Source organism: Cyprinus carpio, chromosome A15 (genome assembly GCF_018340385.1).
Source record: "Cyprinus carpio isolate SPL01 chromosome A15, ASM1834038v1, whole genome shotgun sequence".
Taxonomy (NCBI): Eukaryota; Metazoa; Chordata; class Actinopteri; order Cypriniformes; family Cyprinidae; genus Cyprinus; species Cyprinus carpio.
In genome coordinates this window covers 17,893,133-17,919,699 of record NC_056586.1, presented here as the reverse complement: position 1 = coordinate 17,919,699, position 26,567 = coordinate 17,893,133, and the positions used below count along the sequence as shown (strand labels likewise).

At 34.1% G+C, this 26,567-nt stretch overlaps 1 protein-coding gene across 2 annotated transcripts; it reads right to left on the bottom strand.

Annotated features, from left to right (window-relative positions):
• Positions 1 to 1,685: 1,685 nt before the first annotated feature.
• On the bottom strand, positions 1,686 to 21,810 carry LOC109103174 (gastric inhibitory polypeptide receptor-like). 2 transcript variants are annotated; one of them, XM_042771299.1, is made up of 14 exons: positions 21,477 to 21,804; positions 13,279 to 13,438; positions 11,492 to 11,588; positions 11,035 to 11,142; positions 9,474 to 9,595; positions 6,930 to 7,036; positions 6,402 to 6,555; positions 5,497 to 5,656; positions 5,163 to 5,223; positions 4,991 to 5,060; positions 4,411 to 4,499; positions 3,782 to 3,920; positions 3,585 to 3,626; positions 1,686 to 2,765 (listed from the first exon to the last, which is right to left on the bottom strand). In XM_042771299.1, exons 2-14 carry the CDS (start codon positions 13,333 to 13,335, stop codon positions 2,412 to 2,414), a joined length of 1,560 nt encoding a protein of 519 aa, XP_042627233.1. In that variant the 5' UTR covers positions 13,336 to 13,438; positions 21,477 to 21,804; the 3' UTR covers positions 1,686 to 2,411. The 2 variants fall into 2 exon arrangements, with proteins under 2 accessions (XP_042627233.1, XP_042627234.1); XM_042771300.1 differs by having other exon boundaries at positions 2,576 to 2,765; positions 3,585 to 3,643; positions 21,477 to 21,810.
• Positions 21,811 to 26,567: the final 4,757 nt, after the last annotated feature.

Here is a 26,567-nt window from a genome sequence, read left to right as displayed (position 1 = left end):
TGAATACAACATTTCTATTTAGCATACATGTTCCTGTCCTCGAGTCTAGCTGGTTAACCCACTTTTTAGCAGTGCACATGGATCTGATACCCAATATCCGGTGTCCTTACGTGGAAGCTTATCAAGTCTGTGGAATGTTTTGAAGGACATGAACTACTATTCTGAATGTCAAACAATATTACTGGCACTTTTAACAACATTTTGACATTTAAGACAGCACAGTGCTTTCTTTTTTCACACTTAGGTGCCATTCATACAGGATGCATATTTGTGATTAAAAACAGTGTAGCGCAATGAGAAAAAAGGCCACATGGTCTAGAGATGCACATTAAAAGAAGTTTAAGTCATTTTTAAATAACGTGTTTAGACCTCACATTATTATTATTATTTTTTCATTTCACTGCCTTATATCTCGCATATTAAACATAAAAACTGTTCCGTGTGAATAGTACCTAAATCTGTAATATGTAGATGATTACTGGACAAAACATGAGAGTGAGAGATGTGTGATAAATAACTATGCATGTTTAAAAACAGTGGCTTCTTCAGAACTAGACAAATCTTACCACATCACAAAAAAGGCATCCTAACAATATTTTTGACAGATTCATGCATGACCACAGACTCACCACTCACCAGGTTAAAATCATTAAGCACTAAAAATGCCATACAAGAAGTATTCAGGAGACTAACGCAACCCTACAACACTCTACATCTGTGCAGTTCTCCCTACATCCAACAGGTGGCTTTAGATGCCAATGGAGCCGTGGAAAAACCTCAATGTGAAAGCAACAGAACAAACACCTCCACTTGATGGATACAATTTAGATACAACACTATATATTGTCTAAATCACAGTGAAAGCTCAGGTACAATAGAGATTATTACTGTATTCTTCCATCCGTCTTGACAGAAAAAGAATGTCCAGGTAAAGTAACAAAAAAAGAAGGCATACAGTATAAGAATTGATCTCAGTCCATGTAAGTGGTTAAAAAATGAGGGCATACTCTGATTTAAACCTTCATAAAGGGTTTCCATGTTAAATAGTGTTGTGACTGTTGCCTATTAACTAAAATACCTAGTAATCCTCTTTAAGCTCTATTGTAGACATACAGTTCACAGTTGGGTTCTGTCATGGCACAAAATGAAAGGGGATTAGGCCATCGAGTGGAATGCAGAAGCATAAAAAAGGAATTAGATTTCCTGCTGTTCAAGAGATCGCCTAGAGTACACCATTCTGGTTGAGCGGGTTACACAAGAGCCATATAAAACCTTCATATTTGACATTTAACAGCTCCAGGGGCACCATATCAAATAAGGGTGAGGATTTGACATAACGTCTAGTACTAAACATAAGTCTGGGACTAATTTGTTGTTTATGGACAAAAACAAAGTCCATTATTGGTCCTTATACTGTTTGTATATACAGTCTCCCCAAAGAGTGTTTGGGCTTTTAAACTGCACAAAATAAAAGCCTTTGCATTAAATAACAATATCTAACTAAGTGGCATCTGCAATTATGATATACTACCATATAAAAATGTTTTCAAAGTCTCTTATGCTCACCAAGGTTGCATTTTTTTATTAAAAAATACAGTAAAAGCAATAAATTTGTAAAAGATTATCACAATTAAAATAACTCTTTCATGTTTGAATATATTTTAAAATGTAATTTATTCCTGTGATGGTAAAGGTGAATTTTCAGCAGCCATTCGCCAGTCAGTTACACATGATCCATCAGAAATAATCTAATATCCTGATTTGGTGCCCACTTCTTATTATCAATGCTCAAAACTGTTTTTCTGCATAATGTTTTTGTAGAAACTTTGATACATGCCTTTTCAGGATTCTTTGATGAATAGAAAGTTCAAAAGAACGCCATTTATTTGAAATAGAAATCTTTTGTAACAATGTCAGTCTTTACTGTCACTTTTAAACAATTTAATGCATTCTTGCTGAGTAAAAGTATTAATTTCTAACAAATCTTATTGACCCCAGATTCTTGAATGGTAGTGGATATGTGGTTTAAGGGTGCAAATGCTTTTGGGGAGTTAATGTACTGATGGCTATTTGGTGATTTTGCAGGCTAGGTGAAGTCTGTGTGTCTTACCTGTGAGCTTTGAACAGATAATCCTCATGCAATCAAAAATATAAATGACAGTAAAGTAGACAGTCTTTGAGTTGATCCACAATGTTGGCACATAACAGAATTAATCTAGTGTCCAAATGAGGTATAGTGGTAAATACCAAACAAGAAAAACACAAATAAAATGGGTTGTCAGGCATTATGTGAGTAATGTGATGCAGTAGTATGCTTTTTATAATTTAAAACAATGAGACCTCATACTCCAAGACACTCCATGATATCCAGCTTTGTTTGTCCAATCAATGGGCAGCACAGTCCACATGGTTCAACAGTAGCTCTCAGAAAACATCACTGCTCCCTCTCCGGCACACTGGGGTAACGCTGACACATCCAACCCGTTCAGAACCTGCTTTCGGGCAGAGATGTAGCAGTATGCCTTGCCTTTCTTTGCTCTGTGATGGTAGTGATGTTGAATAGCCGGTAGGGTGGCTGTGGGTGTTGGGTCCGAGGACAGTTGGCTGTCACTGTCCAGAGGGCAGTCTGGAGAGCAGGTTATGTTGTGGTGACACCGAGGACCTGCACCTCCCTGCTGTGCGTTGCTACCTGTATTACGTTGGTCCTCCAAAATGCTTATTCCCAGTTTCCATCGCTGCCATTTCTTTTTGATTTCTGACTGTACCTGGTATCAAAGACAGTACATATATCATGGTTATACATGTATTATAATTAAATTCAAAAAACTGAAATCATAAAAACACATTTAATACTTAAAAAACAATTACTGTAATAAAATATTAAAACATTTTTAATTTTCAACAGTTTGTTGAAGTACAAAAATAACTAAAAATAAAACTTAAAATCTATATAGACACAAAAATAATAAAATAAAAATGACAAAAATAAAACAAATTTACTAAAACTTTACTAAAAATTTACTAAAATGTAAATGAAAATAGGAAATATAACTAATCTAATTCAAAATATAAAAAAAACTATAATAATATATTGTGTGTGTGTGTGTGTGTGTGTGTGTGTACACTGCTGTTCAAAAGTTTCTTATGCTCATCAAGGCTGCATTTATTTGATCAAAAATACAGAAAAAAAAATATTATTGTAAAATATTATTGCAAAAATGTAAAATAATATTTTTCTACTTTAAAATATAATTTATGTGATGCAAAGCTGTGTTTTCATCAGCCAGCATGTATTCAAAATAGAAATTTTCTTTTTAACAATAAAAGTCTTTACTATCACTTTTTATAAATCCTTGCTGAATAAAAGTAATAATTTCTTTAAAAAAAGAAAAAATACTGATTACTGACGATACTGTATATTGTTTTTACATTGTATAAGATTATATATATATATATATATATATATATATATATATATATATATATATATATAGTGTATGTGTGTGATTTATAATAATTTATATTTAAATAATTAATATAATAACAAGAAAAAAAGAAAGAAATATAAAATTGATTCCTCTTACCTCTTTATTGACAAAGCAGTATAATATGGCCACCAGAAAACCCTGTGGGGTAACAGGAACTAATGCGTCAAAATGAGTTAATTGTAAGCACATTTTCTGCATTTAAATTGTGCATGTAAACAAAAAAGTAAGTACAGTAAGGATGAGCTAGGCCATGTTGTGACATGGTCTGTCTCTCTTAATTCCCTTAGTTGTACCTGAAAAGAATTAAAGAAGAGTTCGAAGAACAGGTTGACATTGCGAAGCACGCCCTCAGTCTGTTCCTCTGTCATCACAGCAAACACCACCTCATGAATCCCTAACAGGGGAATGAGGGTCAGCGTGGACTTGGCTAACCTGAGGGACCAAGAATATTGAAGACTAAAGATTATTCAAAACACAGTCCAGTCCATCTCACTTCAAAAAATCATCAGCTTTTCTTTAAATCCAGGTTTAATGTCAGGTGAAATTCACAGTTCATTTCTCAAATCAAGAATCTAACTGGCCTCTATCACTGTTACCAATGTATTGTTAGATTTCAATCCACCTTTTATTCTGCTACGCATAAGCAGGATATAAGCTTGAAGGCTAGAAATATAGTCTCTGGTGGGGAAAAAAAAGCTCCTTAAAATGCATGCTACCCTCAAGGCTGACATTTGAATAAGAGGGTGAAATATTTCCTTTCAAGTTCACGTAACGCTGATGAAATAAGAAACAGACATTTTGCAGGTACAATGAAATGCCAATAGATTAAGTAAATCTGAAAAATAAACAGACTAACAGATGCTGACGAAAATAATATAAATTCATTTGTTGAAACAGAAATGAAAATAAGTTAAATTCTTACCTAAATTTATAATCTGTATACCTCATCTGATGTGCTCTTAATTTGGAGATGAGGATCTGAATAATCCTTATAAATATGAAAAAGTTCACCTGTAAAATATGGTCATAATTCTTTTTAAATATACTGTAAATATTTAGACATTAAAAGTTCAGTGTAAAGACACACAAGACTTCTCATCCTGTGCAATGAAGGAAAATGCATCAATTATTCCAGCTGAGTGTGATGGATCCGTTCAAAACGGGCCACAATAATTTCAGAATGCAGTAAAACAGTTCCTCAACACAAGCCTCAAGAATGCTCCAGAATAATGAGTCATCCATGTATAATACATGAGAAAGAGTACAAGTTATTCATACGCTGCGTTCCAAATGACTTGGAAATTGGAATTCTCCCATCTCCCAATCAAAAACAACCCCCGGAACAAACTCTGGGCAGATCTATATTGACGTTCTATTGGTTGCTTTCAAGTGGAGGTGGGAGAATTATCTGTAATTATCTTTATCTATAAGCATATGTGAGTGACTATCAATACAATCAAAGAATAAATAAAATTTGAAGACAAACTGAGGTAAAAACTCACTAAAATCGCCAAAAGGATTGGCGTTCGGATGATCCACCAATATGCCATATTTTCGTTGATCTCCCAGCACTTGAGAAATGTGTAGGCACATTTGTAATGCTTAACCAAAGCTGCTCTTAATCTTTAACCAAATGAAAAAAAGCTGTTGCATCAAGATTTTGGCACATCTTACCTGGTGTTCTCATACAGGTAACGAACAACTATCCAAGGCACCACAAAGAGCACAGGTGTTCCTGTTAAAAAAACAAAAAACAAATAGATGGCATCTTAGTTAACATTTATTTTTTACTTTCTTAAAAAAACGATAAAACTACATTAACTGTGTTAATTGTTCAGTATATGCATGAAAATATCTGTATTTAATTAAATAACTGAATAATTTAAATATTTTACATGCTAATAGTTCTAATTATAATATTTTAAATGATTTTTTTTTTACTTTAACTATTTACTCTTTTTTTTTTATTAAATATCTTTAAATATTGTAGAGTTTGCAAATTACACACCCCAGCCGATGAAGAGGTATACACAGAAGTAACTGTTCTCTGAGAAGACCATCAGCACCAGCAGGTTGTGAAGATATAGTCCTTCTACCAGTAGCCAACTGTAGTTTGCCCCAACGCAATACTGCATCAGGACCTGAGCCACACGGCAGCCTGACATCACCTGTGGGAATTTAATGCGGGTTCACTGTACCAATCCATGAAGTTTAATAGTTTTGTAGCAGGGACATTTTCTCCATGGAAGCAAAATAGAGAATGTCACATAAAAAAGTCACATTAGAAGGAAATGCCTCCATTGCACTTTGACTGGCATATCACTCTACTAACGTTTTCATACACATTCTGCATCCACAAATTGGTCTGAATGAATAAATAATGGTATTAATGGAAAGACTAATTAAAAGTTTGTATGTACAACTGTGACACTTACTGTACAGACAGTATCTCACTTTTATGTCAAAATCAAAGCTGAAAAGACTTGAAAACATGATCTGTGACCAGTGCTTACTGATGATAAGTAAATTAAAAAGAACAGCTGAACATCACTTCTCAAATAAAATATACATGAAATCTGAAATTTGTTACGGCATTATTATAGTTTTTATTTTAGAATTAATAATGCTTACAAAACACTAGGTTGAGGAGATTTGTACTTGGTTATAATAAAACATACTTAATGCAAAAATTTGTTTGTTAATGCAAAAACACAATTTAATTTAAACTGCAAAATTTGTAAAAAAAATAAATAAATAAATAAAAATAAAAAAAATAAGTGTAACTGGAATATGAATCTACATTTGTCTCCACATTTCAGAACACCACTGGACGCCACTGTTTTTAGTGCAGTTTTGCGGTGTGTAAGAACACACTCAAGTGAGTGTGTGTAGAGTCACTGTATTTCTGCTTACCTGGTCACTCAGAACAATCGAAACATCTTTGTTGTCCCTGAACTCAGGAGCATCTTTCATGAGAAGCGCGTCTCTTGTGAGGATGGACACAGCTCGCAGGATGAAAGAGGCAAATAGATTGGTGTGGATGTAATTACGTGTGCAACGGAGCTTCCTGCAATATTACAAAGACATCATTGAAATGTTCATTTTATTCATGAACAGCTGAAACTGCAATTCTCCTGCTGATAGCAACAGTTAAGCTAACAACCTCATGTTGAAATGACTACAGTATATACCCTCAGGCGATTCACATATTCATTCCTACATGCTGCATAATACTTAGGGCTGCGCAGTTAATGGAGATAAAATATTAACTATGTGATCATCGAACCTTCAGGTTCAATAAATGAATTAGGCTAGGTATAATATGATATAATATGATTTTTGGTAAACTCATTTAGCTCTACTGTACTGTTGAGTGTTATTTCAATTTTTCTTCTGCATTCCATTTTCTACTCATCTTTATTAGGAAAAACTGACACTCACCTGAATATGAGAAGTATAACAAGGGCTAAAGACAGGCTGGTCAGGGAGAGAGAGTAACCAACTGTGTACATCACCCTGAAATAGGCCAAGATCGTCATCTGATTCTCCTGTGAAGACAGTGAGAGATAGAATAGCACTATACAGCCATGAGTCACTTGAATTCATGTGACTACTCTGAAAGAAGAACCTTCTCAGACATCTTGTGTGGGACATGAAGGCAAAGAACACCAGAACACCAATTCATTCATTCTTAGAAACTTTCAGACATTTTTCTAACTCTGCCATACTGACAGCCATTGAAAGCCTCAGGCAAAGAGTAATGACAGCTTTATATTCATGGATCACACTAGCGAGTAATAGCCTGTAACTCTGGAAAATAACTCTGCAAGCAGGAGATAAAGTCTGCTGTGCCAATAAGAAATGAGTGCAGAGCTCCGCAAGTGACACTAGTGTGGCTGCTTCCCAAATGCTTTGGTTCATGAAATGACAGAACTGAAAATTCATACAGTCTGTTTTTTTATTTTACATAAATCCTGTATACATCACAATACATCTATACATCTAAATCGTTACTTTATTTCTTTGATTCCTTCAGTAAATAGGAAAAAGGTGCAACACTCACTCTTAAAGAATTCCAACTTTACTGGTTAAAAAACATGATGCTTCGGTCATAGTCAAGGCCTTCTTCAGACATCAAGAACAACACTGATACATAGGCTACTGCTCTATGCACTCTTACTCTACTAATTGTGGGAGTGGCTAACTATAAAAAAAAAAAAAAAACATACCATAAACAATTTCTTGATTAAGACCTTTAGGATACAATGTATCTAAAGTAAAAGCATACATGATGTTACATGGATTACATGTAATGACATTTTTTATAAATATATTTTTGCCTGTTCTCGGATGTGAAAAATATTTCAATCTCCTTGTGTATTGACATTGAGTGCAATTTCCACATAGTTTCCCTGAGGAACTACAAAAGGTGGAGGCTTGGAAGGACTTATACATACATCAGCCTTAACTAAATAATTCGTTAGACTCCTTTCTGTAAAAAACGACATGATGCTCAAAGCTGTTGGAAAGATCTGGGTCTGGTTGTTAAATGTGCCAATATTTTTGTATAATATTAGAAAATAGGAAAGTATGTGGTAATGAACTGCACAGAAGAATTCCTTTTAGTATTCAAATGGAATATTTTCAGGACCAATTAAATATGCCATTTGAATCCTTTAGTAACCGTCAGTGAAATGTTTTTTAGTCATTTTGAACAATGGCATGAACTTATGCCTGACAGGGTGCTGAAGAATTCAGATTTTAAGAAATGAGAATTGACTGGAATTTAGCTTGAAATTTAATAATCTGGTAGGACAGGAAATTAAACTGGAATTTGAATTTGAACAGCGGGAAGTGGAATTCACTGAACTGCAACTTGAATTCAACAAAGCCAAACAACTAATTTTATTGGTCTAACTTAACATGAATAATTACATAATTAACGTGACTAATGCTGCAAAGATTTCTATTTCAAATGCTGTTCTTTTGAACTTTCTATTCATCAAAGAATCCTAAAAAATATATCATTGTTTCCACAAAAATAAATAAAGCAGAACAGCTGTTTTCAACATTGATGATAATAATAATAAATGGTTCTTAAGCAGCAAATCTGCATATTAGAATAATTTCTGAAGGGTCATGTGGTACTGACAGGAACAAATTGCCATAGCAGGAATAAATTACATTTTAAAATATTAATATAAAAAAGTTGTAATAATATTTCACAATATTACTGTTTTTACTGTATTTAAAAAAATAATAATAATAATAATAATAATACAACCTTGGTGATATTTCTGGGCGAAATACCAGTTCAAACGGTAAACAGGTTTGAATTACGTACAAGGTATGAATTTCTTTAAAAAGGCATACTGGTAAAAGTGTCTAAGTAACACAGCATCGTGAATTGAGAGGAAATCCCTGTTAACTGCATACACTTCTGACTAATGGTTAGAGAACTATTAATAACACACTTATTTATTAATTAATAACTAATTCTTTAACTGGGCAAATAAAACAACTGTAAATGTTAACAGAAGCCAGATACGCTGAAGAGGAGAAAATACTGTAACGTTAGCAGGCAGAGCAAGAACACTGTTCACAATAGGTGAAATATTGGAAGAAAATCCTAAATACTGAATTGGGAGTTTTATGCATCTCTGAGTGGAACTGACGGTCTTCAGAATAGTTTAGATGGTATTTTCTTTTCATTTTACCTCCAAATAATGTATGTTAACAGGGCCATCCTTAGCTGACGCGAGGGGCCCCCTCGGTCCATTCGCGATCACGTTCTGGGGGGTCCTCCTCAGTCCAGTTGCACCCCCTAAGGACGGCCCTGTATATTAATGTAGTTTTAAAAGCACAGCGCTGCTTTGTTTATAGCAGTAACCAAGGAAACGTTGTATCGCAGCTTTTCCATAATTGCAAATGCCCTTTTTATAGTCTTTTATATATTCCTTTCACCCCAACCCTGACAGTCTTTACCTGTTCTATCTGCTTGCTGTCATCTGCATTGCATTGTGAGTGGTCTCTCCATGTGCTGCTGTCGTTGACGGTGAGCCACTGGCCATCTGGACCACATTCCCGTGACACAAACCCGTTACGCACTACAGAGGACAGTGACAGACAACAGATCTTTGAGTTACTGCATTCAAACACGTCTAATAATTGAGAGTCCACTATGAACCTTTTTATTAATTCAGTTCTGCCCGAACACTGTCATGTAAATTACAACCAACAGCATATCTCAAGATATGCTAACAAAAACACCATTATCACACATTTTTATGGTTAGTATGTTCTAAAAGAGTCCAACACTTTCTGAAAAAAAGGTTACAAAACTGTCACTGAGGCAAGTACCCTTTTGTGGAGGAAATTTAATTTTTATCTGAAATATTAATATTATTATTAGTATTTTTGCTTTAGTGTACTAAAGAGTGTTCTTTAGACTGTCTCTGAGTACTTCAGTTTGCTTCAGTATGCTAGAGTTTTTGATGAGCTGAGAGATAACAGGCAATCTATTTGTGCATGTATGCAAGACAAGTGTGTGAGACAGAAAGTTATTTTAGTTTCTTAGACGTCCTGGCTATTTAGAAAATGATTTGCATTAAATTCTTAGAAACTCATCTGGAAGACACAGTTGAACACCTTAAATGGACATATATGCATTATGATTGGATGAGATCAAAGCATCCGCATTTGATGAAGATATAAATGTTGAGTTTGGGTGTTTCCTCTTGGTCTCACTCTGCAGTCAACTTGGATGACTGTTGAACTTTTCTTGCAAGAAAATAAATATTCAGAAGATTTTTGTCTTATACTTTTATTGAAATGGCAACACCTTTCAAAATACTATTACTAAAAGTATTTAGTATTAGTTCTAATGCTAATACTAAAATACTACTAATATGCACCCTTTAGGTACAAATATGCACCTTTAAGGTACTAATATGTACCATTTAGTGTAAATAAGGTACAAATATGTTCCTTTCAGCTTTTGTACCACCCCTGTTTGTCCCTTTTTTTCTGAGGGTGTATGGTTTTCATCTGGCAGAAGATAAAATGCCCCAAAAAATAAGTCAGAACAGCTTAGAAACTGCATATAAATGCCCTGACATCCAACTACAGTACCCTACGATCATACCAACAGGGTTTACATGGTTCAAACAGAAAATCCCATAATTAGATTTTAAATAAACCAATATAAAGATGATTTTAAGATAAACAAAGGTTTAAAAATTCTTTGATCATTTATTCATCCTCATGACTTCCATTGTATTTTTTGTCCATACAATGGAAGTCCAGGAGAACCGAAACGGTTTGGTTACCAGTATTCTTCTTCTTCATTCTTTTTGTTCCACAGAAGTCAAAAATGACTGGAATGACATGAGGATGAGTAAATGATAACAAAATGTTCATTTTTAGGTAGACTATCCATTTAAACTTTAAGATGCTCTTTAAAAAAATAATATGGTGAACTGCATGAAATTTATAAAGCATATTTTTATATTACTGTGCCAACAGGCACTATTATTGGCAGCCATACCTTGATCATACCAAGGCAGATACCAGGGGCACGGCACTTTCACAGTTGTGTTGGGAACTCCATCTGTCCAACAAGCGTACATATCAAACATGCTTTTGCAAAACAAACCTAATGGAGAAAATAGACAATGTGAATATGAAGTGGATCCAGACAGGTTTAATAATGCTATGTACTCCTGTCAGAGCTTACATTATTTATGAAATTTTATATCTAATTGTCGATTTCCATGTAAGAAGTGTAACTTTTTTGATACTCCTTAGGCAAGCAAGATTTATATTGTGAAAAAGATTCATGACAAACATTTAGAGTGATTAGTAAAATGTTCCTCTCTGTTTGTTTACAACTATTTTCCAGTGTTGAACACACACACACACACACACACACACACACACACACACACACACACACACACACACACACACACACACACACACAGATGGGATGAGCTAAAGCCTACCTGAGGTGGTGGGTTGTGAGCTTATCTTCACAATGCACTCGTTCCGATACCTGTTCCATTCCTGCACTGTGTCCTTCACCGTCTTCCCACTAACACTCTGAAAGACACATATAACACCAGGTTACATCTTTCTCAAAATGAAATCAACATTGGCCTTATTTACTGCTTTGATACATGTTTCTGGTCTTATTGTCCAGAATTCATCACCCTACATGCAAGAAATTCTGAATTCTTTTACATCACTGCAAAAACACTGTTCTGCAACCTTTATTTTTAAGAGTGCATGCAATTACAAAGTGGGACTGAAACACTCAAGTTCAAAAATTACACAAAAGCACAAGTATTGCAAATAATATAAGATCTTTATGTGAAAACACACACACACACAATGTCTGTTTGCTATCTTTGTGGGGACTCTCCATAGACGTATACAGTATAGAGTTTGTACAGTAGAAAAAACATTTTCTATCCCCTTACACTAACCCTACATCTAAGCCTACCCCTCACGGAAACTTTTCTGCATTTTCAAAAAAAACTCATTCTGTATTATTTATAAGCTTGTTTCCCCATAGGGACCTCAATTTAGGTCCCCACCGACCATGGTGACATGAGTCCCCATGAATCGGTGTGCATTCAGGATGAAGTCCCCACCGGGATAGAAAAACATGTACACACAAACACACACAGACTTGCTGTATTTTTGGGCTGCTACTTTTTAAAGGGGTGGTTGATTGCGATTTCACTTTTTTAATGTTAGTGTGTAATGTTGCCGTTTGAGCATAAACATTATCTGCAAAGTTGCAGCGCTGAAAGTTCAATGCAAACAGAGATATGATATTGTCTTTTAAAATTCTGGCAGTTTAATGCCTAAAATAAATGGCTGGTAAGGGACTACGAGCTTCTTCCCAGGTCCGTTACGTCATGAACCCAGATAAACCCGGAACACGCAATGAAGAGGGCGAGGCCATATTGTGCTGCTTTAGAGAAGAGGAAGAGAAAACTAGGGGTGTGCGTAAAAATCTGTTCATACTGTATATGAATCGCCATTCTGTCTTCTAACGATTCTAATGGATTCACAAGTTTCAAAACCAATGTTCTAAAGCAGTTGTTCTCAATCCTGTTCCTCGCGTCGCCTTGCTCTGCATCTCTCTCTCTCTCTCTCTCTCATTCAGATCGTCAGATCAGCTCCAACAAACTGTTCCATTTATACACTTATTTTCACATAGCAATGAGAAGCATTATACATGGACGCGCGTAGTAGCATTTACGAACAACAGCGTATCTAAAAGTATGAGACAACAGCAAAGAAACATACCATTAAGAGCCATGCTTGCACAGGTTCTGTGCAATCCTCTTCATTAATATTCTCTGCGTCTCAATGGGGCTCAAATTGATAAGCAATACAGAGGATGTCATTGTTTACAATACAACAGGAGCACATTCTGAGCTTGAGGGATGGAATGTTCAGATGCGCTCTAGAGGCGGTTAAGCAAATCACAACACACTGAGCCAGCTGACCAATCTCAGCCCATCGCGTTTTTCTGAGGGAGGGGCTTTATAAAAACAGGAAATAATGGAGGAGGGACAGATCGGTGTGGAATTAATGTAAATTATGTGAAAATAATGCGTTTTTTAAAAAACAAAGCATGAACACGTTAGATTGCACCCCATAAACACAATCAAGCCTAGAAAAAAAATAGTCAACCACCCCTTTAAACTAAACATATAGAAATGCATTAGCAGTAAGTTTCAAATTTTTGCTGCAAAATGAATACATTGATAAATACCTCAGCTCTGCACAAGACAGATAGAGTGAGGAGGAAGATGATGGGGGTGCTCTTCATCACTGAGACAGGTACCAGGGTCCATACATCTTAAAGCTGGTCCCACGTCCAACCAGAACCAGGAAAGGCCATTCTTTCAGACCCCCATGCCACCAGCTGCACCCTTCAGGATTTGAACACAGCAGAGGATACTAAGGGAAACACAGATCTGACAGCTCGAAAAGAATTCAAAGCCAGATGGCTTTAAGCTCTTGAACCTCCAGTCTCTGTCTGCCTATAATTTATGTGGCCTTATTAAATCTTCTGCAATAAAACATTACACATGAAAGAACTCCATCTGATCCACACCTGCATTAACTTCAACCAAAATACTGCTCAGTTTTCATTAAACAAAAGTTTGTGACTTCAATGTAATATTTAACATTAATTATTTAACAACACTGCATGTAATTTTGAACAAATCTCATTTTCATGCAGTATTTTTTTTTTTTTTTTTACATTTTAGCATTTTAAGTTTATAGAGTTATTATAGAATTTTAAAATAGATTAGATTATCAGACATTTATGGGGAATAACATTTTTAATATTATTAATTATCATTGGGCTTTATCAGACCAACCCTAAAATTACTGAAATCTAACATTGTGCAAAACAAAAGAATTAAAAACACAGAGATATTTCACTTGAAATTCACAAAAATACATTGGATTAGAACATGAATTATGGATGTGGAAACCACATAAAAGATTTGTAGTTTCTCTAAAAAGAAATTCGTTTCTTTTGTCAAAATTGGGTGACTGAGCCCTTCAGCAGACAACAAAATACAGACTCTGCATGCTAAATCTCAGCTCAATCGATAATGGTTCAAGGAGGGAGGTCATTTGAACTCCTTTCTGAGAAACAGTTGACTAAAATCTCTTCAAGCATGCCCAAAAAGAGGAAACAGTATGCTTAACCCAGATGATTTGTAAATAAAGGAGTGTCCTGCTAAATCATGTATGATCAGATTGGTGTTGAATAATTTAGTTGGTTTTGTGTTAAACAGGCTGGAAAGCGCTGAGGGTATTTAAACACAACCTATACGAAGGTCTTAAAGAAGGAAATTCAGGAAGAGGTCACCGTGTAAATAACTCTAATCATATTGTTAGGAGAATATAAACACAGTTTACTTCCTCTTAAACTTTGCCTGTAATTTCAATAATTAAATAAAAAGGGGAAAACTTTTGATATATATATAACATGAAAACTAATAATATTTCCTTTGAAGATTTCACTAAATAGTGGTAAAATTAAGCAGTAGTTTTGAACTAATTTTCAGTAACCAAATGTTTGGATACTAATAGAACAATTGACAATTTTAGTATCTAAATGTCTTTGAAATTTCTTTAAAATGCTTTTTTTTTACATAACTTGTTTGGCACAATCCATGATTAATCTGGTTTATTTTCTCTAGTTTTAGGGCCAATTGAGAGATCAATTTATGCCAAAATACAGTAATATCAACAACAAAAATTAAGGGAAGTGTTTTCTCCTCACTTTTATATTGCCCATTTAATTCATTGAGAATATTTAACCCAGGATATCCATTTGTGCCCCAGCCAAAAATAGAATTACACAAAACCCTGGACACAGTCAAATGACTCACATCAGTTTGCCAACCCTTATGGCACACCAATCAACATTTCACAAGCAACCATTTAAGGATAAGAAAAGAGGCATTAGACAATACAACTCTTAAAGGCAAGTGGAGAGCACTTGCCTGCCAGTTAAGCTGGCAAATGTTTTTTATTCCAGGCATGTCAGTTTCCGTAAGACAATCAACAGCTTTAACAGAACACTGCTCAGGCACAACATCACAGAGCTGCTGGAAATCAGTCATAAATTTGATCGAATAAATCAGCTAGTCCCACTGATTAACTGTACACCACAATATGAAAAAAAAAAACAGTATGTGTCATGGTTATGTCAGGAGGAAGGCGAAGGAGACAGCTGGTACAAACCAAACTCTCAGTTTAATAATAATAATAATAATAATAATAATAATAATAATAATAATATCATTTTAATAATAATAATAATAATAATAATAATAATAATAATAATAATAAAAGAAAAAAAAAAGCAGAAGGACAATGGGGAAATACAACATAGAGAAACGGTCGCCAGACAACCAAAGACAGAACAGACTGGGGCTTAAATACAAGACAAAAGATGGAAATTAACTAGACACAGGTGATATAGGTTAACTAATAATTAAACAATGAACTAATGAACATAGGAACATGACCAAATAAGGAAAAACAGGAACCAGACAGGAAACACAACGAAAAATATGACAAAACAAACGGAACATGTGACATTATGTACATAGACAATGTAGTCATTTAGCAAATAAAAAGTAGGCTAATTTAGTTAATTATTAATTTACTTACAGTACACTTAATACAGGCCCAATCCTCCTGGAGTAAGCTGGAGTAAAGTTTCTTAGTCAAAGGCTCATGATGATATCTCGTGACTGCTTGTGGGATTTAAACCAGCAACCATCAGGTTACCAACCTGTCACTCCACTGCACTTACATTATCGGTCAAAAGTTTGGTTGTTTGTCAGATTTTGTTTTATGCTTTGTAAAATATCCTATGTTCACCACAGCTGCATTTATTTTATATTAATAAAAAAGGTGATTTTGTGAAATATTATTACAGTTTAAAATACCTGTTTTCTATTTAAGTATATTTTAAAAAGTTAATTAACTTCTGTGATGGCAAAGCTGAATTTTCAGCATCATTACTCCAGTCTTTAGTGTCACATGATCCTTTAGAAATCATTCAACATGCTGATTTGCTGCTCAAGACACATTTATTATTTAAATATTCAACAGTAATGCTGCTTAATATTTCTGAAGAAACAGCTATATTTTTCAGGATTTTTAGCTGAAAAGAAGGATTAAAAGCAGTGTATTTATTTGAAATAAAAACCTTTTGGAACAATGTAAAATCTTGCATCCTTGCTAAATAAAACTATAATTAATGTAACCATTATTTATTAGAAAAACATGTTTTTTTAACTGAATTCTCATGCATTTCAACAAACAATCAATGCAAGTTAAGGAAAGCATCTTGACTTTTCACATTACTTGAAATTCAACCCAAATAGATTTTGGGATCGGCAACTTATAAGAGTCCTGCACTTCACTTAAAGCTCTGAGAGAAACAGAAAGAAGAGTTGCTTTTTTGTTTGTTTGTTTTCTCTTTTTTTTTCCAGAGTAATATGTTTTCGGCACTTCTGCACTCAAAGACCTTCACATACTAACAGCTTTTTTGTCTGATACTGTAAGTGCAACACCAACCAAACCAAAAGCAGCAACAACATTAGTGAACCAGATTAGCTACGGCTATATTCTTGTTTACACAACTCACAGGCTGCCTGCAGTCTGACCTCAAATGCACCAGACACCATTTATTACCCATGTAAGTGAACAGCATATCCTACGGTCTACTGTGGCATCTATCTATGCACTTTTTTGTTTTGGGGCATTTTTGCATTTTTGCTTGACAGGACAGTAGAGATATGACAGGAAGTGAGTGGGAGAGAGAGATGGGGGGTGAGAACGGAAATGGTCCATGAGGCGGGGTTCGATCTCGGGACACTGCGCCATACGTCAGCGTACTGCCCACATGTGGCTGACATCTATGCACTTTTTAAAGGAGTAGTTCAGCAAAAAATGAAAATTTGCTGAAAATATACTCCAAGATGAAGATGAGTTTGTTACTTCATCAGAACAGATTTAGAAAAATTTAGCATTACATCATTTGCTCACCCACTGCAGTGAATGGGTGCCGTCAGAATGAGTGTCCAAACAGCTGATTATAACATCACAACAATCCACAAGTATAAGCATGTTTAATATTTTGTGAAGCAAAAAGCTGCATGTTTATAAGAAAAAAAAAATCCATCATTAGTGTTTTAATTGTCACTATTTGCCAAAATAGCAGCCCCTACTGTTTTGGACTGTTTTTACTTGTAAACTGTGCTTGATCTCTTTTTGGATTATTGTGATGTTTTCATTAGCTGTAAGGACTCTCATTCTAACGGCACCCATTCACTGCAGAGGATCCATTTATGAGCAAGTGATGTAATGCTAAATTTCTCCAAATATGTACTGATCTTGGACGGCCTTCACTAAACTTTTATTTTTGGTGAACTATAACTTTAATTATTTTTTAAGGGTTACATCAGACTTGCACTATCAACAAAGTGTCCGGCATCATATTCCTGTCAATTTCTACACATTGCGAATGTGAACAAATACAGAATATGGCAAAGTTCACAGCGGTTTGCAAAAGGCATTTTTACTAAAACTGTGGCTCACCCAGCAGAGAATAGATACCCACTGGTTTACACTCATGGATAGTTTGATTTAGACGTTGCTTTGATAGTATGGCAAGCCAAATATAACTCATACAAATCATCAAAGGTCTGTATTGTGTTTGATGGGTGAGCGTTGTTCTCTGCTCAGAGAACTGGAATGCAGAATGGGCATGTTAGGAAATCTATTAAAGTACTGAAGCACAGGACCTTGTACTAAATTTAATGGCACACATTCTTTGTTCAAACCAGCTTGTTTAACATTCCTATATTACATCCTTCAGAGTGATCTATTAACATCAAAAATGGTTTCCCAAAACCAGTCACAAAGTTCAAGGGTCTAAGTGGATATTCCATTAGCCGTATCAGTTTATTTATATCTACAGGACTGTAATGCATCCTCTGTGAGCTTATATGCAGTCCAGCCTTTGTCTGGAGAGTGATTCAGAAATATATTCAAAATCAAATCAGTTGTTTTTAAAGCTGGAACTGACAATAAGTTCCACAAAGCATTTGGAGTTTAGGAATATCAACCTTTTTTTAGAAAGCCAGAACTTTATAATTCTGAGAGGTAAAATTGTTCTTTATTGAACAATTGTATTTGATTGTGCAAAATTGTGCGAAATAATCATTTAGTGACTTAAACAGTATTCGCTAGAAAACAGAGTGCATACTAAACTAATCTCATGAGAAAACATTACTATTTTACATTTGTACAATTTTAGATAATAACTAAGAATTAAAGTACTGCACATTCTTAAACCTAACCTTCAGAGGGGTGTAAAATGAATGCACAAAAACGTATGACCGAAATCATATACTGTAAATTCTTATGAAGTCACCACTGATTTGCCAAAATGTGAAATAGTTACAAACTGCTACAAATAGTTACAAACTAAATAGTTAACTAAACATACATACATACAGTAACTCCCAAATGTCCAAATCCTCTATCCAAGATTTTATGTGTTTATTCTTTTACACCACAATTTGATTTGTGCTCCTAAAATGAGTAAATAATAGATTTCCTATTACGATTCAGACTGTAATACTGCCTTACAAAGGCAAAACACTGACACAGAGAAAATTACTAATGACTAAAAAAAAAAATTCTTGATTGTTTTGATATGCACTAACTTTTACTCTGAATCTGCAATTTGCCTTTGTAGTGCAGAAAACTCCATCTCACAAAAAACGTCACTTTTAACTACAAAAACAACACCTTATTTAATTACTTTCTGATCTGTTTCTTCTTACAGTTGACGTTCAGTGAACCATGAAATACTGCAAAATTCACCCAACATTCAACCCACCACACTGCACATCCTCTCTGACAACATGCATTTCACAACAATCATTAACACATCATCTGAAAATAGACAGTCTCATAGTTAGTTCTATTTCTGGTAAAGGCAAATGCAAGACACTCCTGAGACCCACGGCTGTAGGAATGTTGTAGTTGTTGTGGTCAGGAGAAGTCTGGCATAATCCAAAGTAGTGAAATACAGAAGAAGATGATCAAAACAGCACCATCCTATGATCCAGGAATAAATCAAACACTGATGCCAGTATACAGTGAGAACGCAGTGGACATAAATATTTTAAGACAATCCAAAAATGTTAGGGCCGTAAAACCCTTTGGCACTTGAAAACAGGGTGCATAATCAAATAGGACAGTGCTTTCTTTAGGTCTTTTGGCATATTTCTGTCTTTCCGTGAACTGTCATGACATGCAGATGATTCTGCAAGATTCTGCAGATGATTCAACAATCAATGATAATTTGAGAGACTAAAATCTTGAATGTATGAGCATAAAGGACTCAAGGATGGGATTTTATTAGCTGCTTTCATTTTAGAGCGGAAAGCGTTCACATGAACACCCACAGTACTATTTATTATAATGATTATTATGAAGTGTTGAAAAACATTAGCACTGTGTATTTTTCTGCCCCTGCTGTGGCACCAAGGCCATCCCCCTTTTAACACTCAGCTCATATAAATGGGTTCATATTTGCACACAAACGGTGCCAATAGTAGAGGAGAATACAGTATATTACTATGAAGTATAATAAAATAATATAATCTAAGAAGTTCCTTACTCATATCAATAAAGCTGGGTTATCTCAGATTTATCAGAAATCATAATTTCCCACCTCAGTATTGCAATTAGTGCATTGTGTTTATATACAGTATTATTTATTGACACTAACCCTAATCTTAAAGTGCTACATTACATCACAATTCATTTGCATTAACTCATTTAAACTTGTTCAATTTTCTGTAATAATTCATACATAATTTTAAATCAACAGTTTGAAAATATTATAAAAAAACATAATGGATATATATATATATATATATATATATATCTATATATATATATATATATATATATATATATATATATATATATAAAACGCATTTAAATGTAATGGTGATTAATTTTGTACATATTATGTACACTAAAAGTGACTATTCAGTAACTATAAAAATAGTTAGTCAGGGGAAAACAGATGGCAGCATTTTCTGAGAAACAGCCCAGAATAGGAATAACTGTCATGAGCCCATGCCAGTAATGTTATTAAATAAAGAGGAAAAAGGTCATCTAATACCTTTTTATTTATTTATGTATTTATTTATTTATTTTTAGTGACTTCCTATCACATTACGATTTAGATAATTTCTAACCCTGGTCACACTCCTCTCTTTCTCTCTCTCTAACACAAATATCAACAACAATACTTTTTACTAGCCATTTAAAAGAATTTAGATTATAAAATTTTAAAGTTGTATGGGTTTTTAATATTGATGTTTTAATAGGATATTTTACTGTAATAACACAAGTCTGTCTTCATCAGATTTTCAGGTTCATCAAAAACCACTGTGCAGGCTGAGATTGCATTAAATATTAACATGGTGAAAATTTGAAAAAATGAATATATTTTTATTTAGGCTACCACACAGCCATTTGTTTGAAGTGAGGGAATCGTTTCATTGATATATTACCCTCGTAGGCCTATCAAAATACACTTTATATATTCTAGCTAAGGACAGAACCTGCCAGACAGTACGAGAGAAGTCGTCTGTTGTCTGCTGAGACTTCTTGGGTTTTCTTAAGACTATCCCAACATGTGCTTTAGTTTCGTTTGCACTATGTTAACTGATTTCAAGCTCTGTGAAATAATTAGTTCAATCAGACTTTAATGCGCCAAACGGTTAATATACACAAAGCTATAAAAAATAAATATCATGTTAATAACAAATGTAATCACACCGGTTAGGTAGCCTACATAAGACCAGTTAAAAGGCTGCGCGTGGCTAACAACTTAAACCGCGACTACACACAAATAGCACTCGTACCTTATTGCTATTATATGAACATTTTTGATTGAGGGTATAGCGTAACAATTTCAGATAGGCTATACTTGCATATTAAGTCTGTTTCATTTTGCTGAGATTTTATATACTGATTCCGATCGAGAACTGCCAATGACATTTAGTCAAAACGTCAAGCACTGGAAGTTCTTCTGAGATTATTCATAATTCATACTACTAAATAACACTACAGCACAGACAGATGATAAAAACTTGTCACGCCAAGCATATGGACAACCTAAAAGCATTTGCATGTGAAAAGCAGGTGTCGAATATAAACCATGTGCATAACAGCGTGAGAAACTCAATATGCAGAGATAATCATATTTTGTCACTTAGCCTAAGAGAAAACCCGTGCCGCATTAAATAGCTGTAGACTTGGTGTCTCTACATATAAACAGGTTCAGAGGTATAGTATACAGACACACAACATAATTTCACTAATATATTAAATACTCACCATCCTGCCGTTCAGAGTAACATGTTCTTGAGCAATAAGAAATATTCGTTAATTTTAACTCCTTTGGTCGTGTTCAAAGGTGCTGTAGCCTACGCCAATTCAGAAAAGAGAAAAGTTGTCTCGCTCGGCTTCTCGGCAAAAATAATCATTCTGTAAGTCCAGAGTCAGAAGAAATGAATCTGCGCTTCCACACGTCCATCACATCGCAGCGCGTGAACGCGCGCGTCACCTATTAAATGGTGTGAGACAGAAAGATGTTCTTGTCCTTTAAAGTGACAGGAGCCATATAGCGTCATGAGAATTTCCCTGGAACTTTTATTTCACACCATAAACTAAATCGATTAGCCTACTCTTGGAAAATTAAATATTTTTTAAGCTACTGAAATAAAAACAGGAAAAGGTATACTGTATGTAAAAATGAATGCGTAGGCCGGAAAATGTTGTTGGTGTTGAAATGTTTGTTTGCTTTGTTATAAAACTTTCCTCACATGGGCTGAGCCTATGCTTGTTCATCATGCCGAAAATATTCATCATCTATCATCAGCTATTAATAGCAATTATGATATACAAATCTGCACCCAACTCTTAATTTCTCACATATCTGGAACTAACATTCCATGTAAAAACTGCACTTGCATGCCTTGCATCCAAAAACAACAATAAACATTATGTTTGAAATACATCTGTAATCATAAAACATTAAAACAAAACGGTAGATTACCAATACAGTGAGTGTAAAAACAAATTATTCACAAGTCTTTTAGTGATCCAGTTTGATTTACAGTAGGCATTAGCTGACAGGTTTGATGTCTATTAACAAAATGTTAGTCCAGTGTTAATATTTAGCCTTTGTAAATCACAAATGACCCACTTTCCAACAGGCTAAATGTGTTTTGTTACACATAAGCAACAGAAAATCTACACTGAGATTCACTGTTAATCCATAGCGCAATTACTGGTACATTTTGGGATGAATGTGTCATCTAATTTTACTTTCTACTTTTAAACTGTATCAGCTGAGTCACTGTCGTAGAGAAGGTTTGGCATTCTACCCAGTATCCCTGCCTTAAACACAAGGGATTTTGTCTGTTTTTCACACCCAAATCAGTGGCACCAGTAAAGATGGTAGATTAAAACACATTACTAAGCAGAGTGATATGAACCAAACCCAGTATGACTCAAATTAATATTTGCCAAGAGAAGTAATGTACATTGGTATTAATAGTCTCCAAAATAATTCTAAAGTTTTCTTTTGAGATAAACAACCATTGTTTAATATACTCTCTGATGACACATGATGCATTCACAGTGTGTGTATAAACACAGTTTCACAAAAAAATCCTCCAGGTAAAGCTCCAGAATGAAATTCACTGATTAGTTCAATCTAAGACATTTTTATAGTGTGATTGTTTATTATTTTATACTAAGAAAAAGGAGTAAACTATTAATCATCAACTTGAATTAGTCAATGACTTCAAAATAATTTCAGATAAGGGGGACAGTTTTTTTTTGTTTTTTTTTTTTTTTTGTCGTGAATTTAAATATAAAGTGTTTTTTGTTGGATGGGTTGGTTGAATGAATGGAAGGATCATTCATATAAATAACCTTTATTTTTAAGAATGCATACAATGTGTGCTGTGAAAAGTTACAACAACATTCAGTTTAAGTGAGCAGTGTAGATTAATTTTGCATATATTATTTTGTATAATGTACTAAGACTCGAATGGTACAAACAGTTGATTTAATCTACGTTAAACGAATAGTAAGAGGCCAAAATCTTATCTTGAGCTGACAATTCTGAACAGCTCTAATGTACATTTCTTTAAACATCTGCTCTGACATCCTTAGATGAATAGTTAGAATAAGAAAAACACACCATAGAAGGTCAAACAAGGTTAAAGTGGCATGAGGTGACCGAATGTTCATTATTGGGTGAACAATTAACTTATTAGTGCCCTAGAAATGTCAGAAGCAGCAAAGTGCAGGATAAATAGACTGAAATTCCTGAGAGAAGTGCACCAATTACTCATTACTATCCATAAAACAGTGTATCGGCCTGGAGCAATTATTCACACAGCTCTATGGTGAAGCTCTGTGACAGGCACAAGGGCACGACAACAAGTTATTGTTCCTGGCTGATTTAAGATAATATCCCAGCTCTACCTGTAAATCTGTCACATTCAACGAGGATGTGTGCATATCGCTTACAGTATGCAAGCTAAATGATGACAGTAACTTCAGTGGCAGGGAGTTTTTCTTCACTCATATCCATTATTTAAATGAGAGACATTAGTGGAGTATGTTCATGCCGTGAACCTCTGAAGGGCTGATGTGCTATCCTTTATATGTATAGATACAAACAAACAAGTCTTATGGATAGATGTCATTTTGAGATCTTATTGGTCCACATTGGAAAGAGCAAAGGAATTACAACAATACCCCAGAATTTTATCCAAGTCCAAAGGAAATGACATCTATTGGCATATTTACAGTACAACATGTTTAAGAGCTGTAAATGAAGATGAAATACCATTCTCAACTACTTAAGCACATTGTTTTCAAAGTAGGTGCAATAAATTGGCCCACTTTCTAGTATATAAAAGTATACTTTTAGGTATACTTTAAGTATAACAGTAGCAAACTTTGAGTACACATCTAGTTTACCTCTATGTTTGTAGATTGCACTGAAATTATACTAAAAGTGAACTTATAGGTATACTGATAGTTTACTAATTGAATGCTTTTTACACTTTGAAGTATAGTCTCAGTAAACTACTAGTTTAGAGTTTTATACTGCAAGTATACTCATAAGTTTTCTTACATACTTTAAATACTTTAAGTATACTACTATGTCCCTATTTAGGTTTTAATTTGTATATATTTTGTTATATGAATATTTGAACATACAAAACATCCAAAGAAAGAACAGGGTATCTGCTTGTAAACAAAAACATTTTATTCTTGCATTCTTTTTTAAACACTTTAATGTGGGTAAGTTTCATAACAAATAAAGAAATAACATTTTGAACAAAAAGCTGAAAAAAGACTATGAATTAGATTCAGAATGATAATCAAAATGTAGATGTGATTTGTCGATCAACCCCAAAGCTGAACTGTAATTATTACCTCTTCATCGGTCGACATTTTATTCCATAATGTTACAGTTTTGATGCTGTTTCATGTCAGATGATCGTGTTAGATTACATGTGTTAGTATCTGTTGTTTCTTTTTCTTCTTCATTTGTGTTTTTTTGGTATAGCTCAAATATATTTAGACTTTTTGTAAGTATAAGTCAAGTATACTTAAATGTCATTGTACATAAAGCCCATTTCTGAGAAGTATAAAAAGTAAACTAATAGCATACTTTTCTATTGACAATACAAACTGTAATTTAAAGAACAAATGAAAATGAAAATCAGGAAAAAGGACTGTGTATTATTAGATGTTATTAAACATCTTTAATAATGAATGAACAAAACACAATTAATTTATAGTCATTAGATAAAAGTATAAAAATTAAATGATTTTAAAATGAGATGCAGTTGATATTATGCTTACTGTTGGTTTCAAAAGAAGCATATACCACAGACTGATACTCTGAGCTCATAGTATATCTGTTTTGAAAGATTTTAATGATTCTGTATAAACATTTTTGTATGTGGAAGATGATTGGTGCTTTTTTTTTGTGTCCGGAAAACTTTTTTTTGTGTATATATATAGAATCAATCATTAAAATAAAACATGAGAAAAAACATTTTTTTCCAAATACATGCTTGACTTAGCATAGAGGTCAGTGGTGTTGGTGAGAAGCATGAGCTCCAGACGGGTGCTTGTCTCCAAATGTTGATGTCTACTTTCCACTGGCTGACACTTTCTACTGAGGCTGCCAAGTACTTGCAGAGCTTTGAGAGGAAATGAAGTAACAAGGTGAAAAAAAATATTTTCACAATAGGTGACAGTTGGTCTCGACAGTGGTACTGTAGCTTAATGCTAAATATTCTAGCCTATGAAAACATTCCAGACAGTTCTGCGATGACTGTGGCCATTGTAATGCTGTTTGTTGAGCACTGTTGATGAACCTTTTTTTAGTATTCAAAAAAAAAAAAGACAAGAATTATGAAGCAAATTATTTAATGGTATTAAAGAAAGCAAAGTACCAGAACTATTTGTTCTGAGGCAATTACTTCAGACATTTTTGTAGAGTTTACTCTATAAAAGGAAAAAGCCTGAACTATGAGCATGTTAACTATGAAATTTTGGCCTCAGTGAGCTTTACTCATGAGCCTTGAGAGTCATTTATTTCAGTCAGACCAATTAAAAAATAAGGCAAAATAAAAGGGAAAAGATAAATGAGACGTTAGCAAAAAAAATATATATATATATATATTATTCCTCTTCACTTATTTATATAATAAAAGTGATTTGTTTTAATATTTTAATTATTATAATGAGTAACTTTGTAGACAAACTAACTAAATAAATAAATGTGCACTGGGGCCATCAAAGGTTCAAATATTGTCTCTGTAATTATATACAAAATATATTAAATAGATCTTGTTCAACCTCCAGTATGTTGCATAATCAGCATGTCTAGAGTGGCATTAGTTTAGCAGTTGAAAGCTTTAAGCCTGCTTAACATTAGTAAATCTTTACAAATACCCAACATTCCTCATTTCAGTCTTTGTAACTTTGAACTGCACTATAATACCTTCCACTATCCTCAGCAATTCTCTCCGAACTTACAACCAATAAGAACAAAGAATCACAGATTCTTTGTTGAGCATAAGTTGAGCATTTTCAATTCTGTTATAATAATGGTCTGCACTGGAATATGTCTAAGGAGAACCTCCTCTCATGTGACTGGCACCAGGTTTGATTAATAAGGTAAAGTATTACTTTTGAATGTGCTAGACACGTGATTTCTGAGCTTATGTAACCCACATCACACCAAAGGTGTATTCCAGTAAGAAAGATTAACTTACCGCCACATACAGCCTAAAGCCCAGTTAATTAACCCTAAACTTGCTTACCCACGGTATGCCAGTTCCAAAACCATGACTGCAAGTAAGTTTAGTCAACCCAAAGTATGTT

What these genes read in the sequence shown, in the direction of transcription:
- LOC109103174 (XM_042771299.1), bottom strand. Translation starts at nt 13,335, where the DNA reads ATGAAGAGCACCCCCATCATCTTCCTCCTCACTCTATCTGTCTTGTGC. An exon ending in ACAGCAAGCAGATAGAACAG is followed by an intron (nt 7,037 to 9,473) that starts GTAAAGACTGTC and finishes CTGTCTTCACAG; the next exon opens with GAGAATCAGATGACGATCTT. An exon ending in TCTTCTTTAATTCTTTTCAG is followed by an intron (nt 3,627 to 3,781) that starts GTACAACTAAGG and finishes GTTACCCCACAG; the next exon opens with GGTTTTCTGGTGGCCATATT.